Source organism: Camelina sativa, chromosome 18 (assembly GCF_000633955.1).
Source record: "Camelina sativa cultivar DH55 chromosome 18, Cs, whole genome shotgun sequence".
NCBI lineage: Eukaryota > Viridiplantae > Streptophyta > Magnoliopsida > Brassicales > Brassicaceae > Camelina > Camelina sativa.
The window spans coordinates 4,037,598-4,040,333 of NC_025702.1; the positions used below are offsets into that span (position 1 = coordinate 4,037,598).

General features: G+C 39.9%; 1 protein-coding gene across 1 annotated transcript; it reads left to right on the forward strand.

Moving 5' to 3' along the window:
- LOC109130462 lies at nucleotides 787-1,746 on the forward strand. Its single transcript, XM_019240031.1, has one exon. The coding sequence runs from the start codon at nucleotides 787-789 to the stop codon at nucleotides 1,744-1,746; it is 960 nt and encodes a 319-aa protein (XP_019095576.1).

Genomic DNA, 2,736 nt, shown 5'->3' on the forward strand with positions numbered 1-2,736 from the left:
AACACATTAATAATTTAAATATATATAATGTGCTATACTAAAATGTAAAAGTTGAGCTGTCTACATTTGATTAGATTTTTTTTTTAATACTTTGTAATATGTATTGACAAATTAATTAATGTTTTTATTTGGCTTCCTATTATTACTTCAGTTATTACTTGAATGACTAGGATATTCGTGATTTTGGTTTGTTTAATGATTCGTACCCTTGAGTATTCGAAGTGTTTTAACTTTTAATAGATATCCGAATCAAAAATACCTGAAATACATTTGAGTTCACGTAGACAAATATATTGGCCCTCATTATCTTGAAGTTTCACAATACTGATGTGTCAACTCTTTAGAGAAGCAATAAGTTAAAACGTCCCGACATTCGTATAAAGGAGAAACAAAACTCTCCTTTTGAAACAGAGAATTTCAGAACCAAGAAATTGGATCAAACAAAGCTTAAGCCCAACACCATTCAAAAGCCCAACAAAATGAATATGGTTCAACGGTCGAAGGACATAACAGAGCAGAAGGAATCTCCGTACATCCAAGCTGTCGCAAGAGCAGAAGATGTGAGCGGTCCCAAGGTTGTGCAGATAGAGACAAAGAACGTTTTCAATGCTCTCAACTTCCTCTGTGATAAAGACATGTGTCAATGAAAACTAGGTTAAGTAATGTCACAAGTCTTGTATAAATAGATAAGGGTGAATCATTGTAAACCTTTGAGAAAGAACATATTAGAAAATAAGAAATATCTTTCTTCACAGAATCTTCAAATCTCTATATGGTATCAGAGCCATGGCTTTGTCCACTGAGAACTATTCCCAACCTGCTCTAAACATTGCAAATTGTGTGACTGTAAAACTCTCCGAAAGAACCTATTTACTTTGGAAGACTCAGTTCGAGTCGTTCCTTTGCGGTCAAGGACTCCTGGGGTTTATCAATGGTTCTACTCCGAGACCAGTTGCTGCTACAAACGCTGACAACACTCCAAACCAGACCTATCAAGCTTGGATTCATTCAGATCAAGTCGTCAAAGCATGGCTTTTAGGATCGTTATCAGAAGACATTCTCTCCGAAGTCATCTCCACATCGACATCTCAAGAGGTATGGAACTATCTCGCTGCTCACTTCAATAAAGTATCCTCGGCTAGGCTGTTTGGTTTACAAAGGAAGCTGCAAAACACTGAAAAGAAAGATATGCCTATGGTCGATTATTTAAAAGAGCTTAAGAGTGTGTGTGATCAGCTAGCTTCTGTCGGTAGTCCTGTTAGTGAGAGAATGAAAATTTTTGCTGCTTTGAATGGCTTGAGTAGAGAGTACGAACCTATCAAGACCTCCATCGAAGGAATGCTAGATGGTACCCCATCACCAACTCTAGACGATGTGATACCACGCCTCACTGCCTTTAATGATCGATTGCTTAGCTACACTGAAGAAACAAGCATTTCTCCACACCTGGCGTTTAACACGCAACAATTTGTCAGCTCTCACTACAGCAACAGAGGTAGAGGAAACAGATCCAGAGTCAGAGGAGGATACTCCACTAGGAGTAGAGGATTTCATCAACAGATATCAGCCTCCTCTAGGTCTTCTGGTCAGTCTGCAGATAACAGACCCATCTGTCAAATATGCGGCAAAGCAGGGCATGTAGCATCCACATGCTGGCATCGGTTCGATAATACTTATCAACCTGATCTTCCTGCAGCCTTAGCTGCCTTACGCATCACCGACGTGACAGATCAAGCAGGTCATTAATGGGTTGCTGACAGTGGAGCTACGACACATGTAACCGGGTCTCAGAGTCATTTGCAGAACTCTCGTCAATATGAAGGTAATGATACCATTATGCTTGGGGATGGGAATTTCTTACCCATCACTCATACTGGCGCAACTTCTCTGCCAACAACATCAGGTAACCTGCCTCTTAAAGATGTTTTAGTGGTGCCTGGTATTGCCAAATCTTTGTTATCTGTTTCTAAGCTTACAAAAGATTATCCCTGCTCTATTGAATTTGATGATGTTGAGGTTCTTGTTAAGGACAAGGCAACAAAGAAGCTCCTCACAACCGGTCCAGAATGCAAGGGGTTATACACTCTCAAGAATCCACCTGTTCAAGCTTTCTACTCGTCTAGGCAGCAAGCAGCTTCAAATGAGGTGTGGCATAGACGCCTTGGACATCCTAACAACAAAATTCTGGAGCAGTTAGTTAAAAGTAAAGCTATTGTCATCAATAAGAGTACCAAGGAAATATGTGATGGATGTAACCTTGGGAAAAGTAGTCATCTTCCTTTTTCAGATTCTCAGTTTGTTGCAACTATGCCATTAGAAAGGATACACTGTGATCTTTGGGGTCCTTCTCCAGTCCCTTCTGGTCAGGGTTTCAGATACTATGTAATCTTCATTGACAATTGGTCTAGATTTTGTTGGTTCTATCCTTTGAAAAATAAATCAGACTTTTATTCAACTTTCTGCAATTTTCAGAAGCTTGTTGAAAACCAGTTTGCCTGCAAAATATCAAAGTTTCAGTGTGATGGTGGTGGAGAATTCACAAGTAAACGGTTCCTCACTCATCTAAGTCAATGCGGGATACAGCAGCTAATCTCCTGTCCTTATACCCCTCAGCAAAATGGCCTTGCTGAGAGAAAACATAGGCACATCACAGAGCTTGGGTTAGCAATGATGTTCAGCAGCAAAACCCCTCAAAAATTCTGGGTAGAAGCATTATTTACAGCAAATTTCCTGAGT

Excerpts from the sequence above, each read along its gene's own strand:
- LOC109130462 (XM_019240031.1), top strand. The coding sequence starts at position 787 with ATGGCTTTGTCCACTGAGAACTATTCCCAACCTGCTCTAAACATTGCA.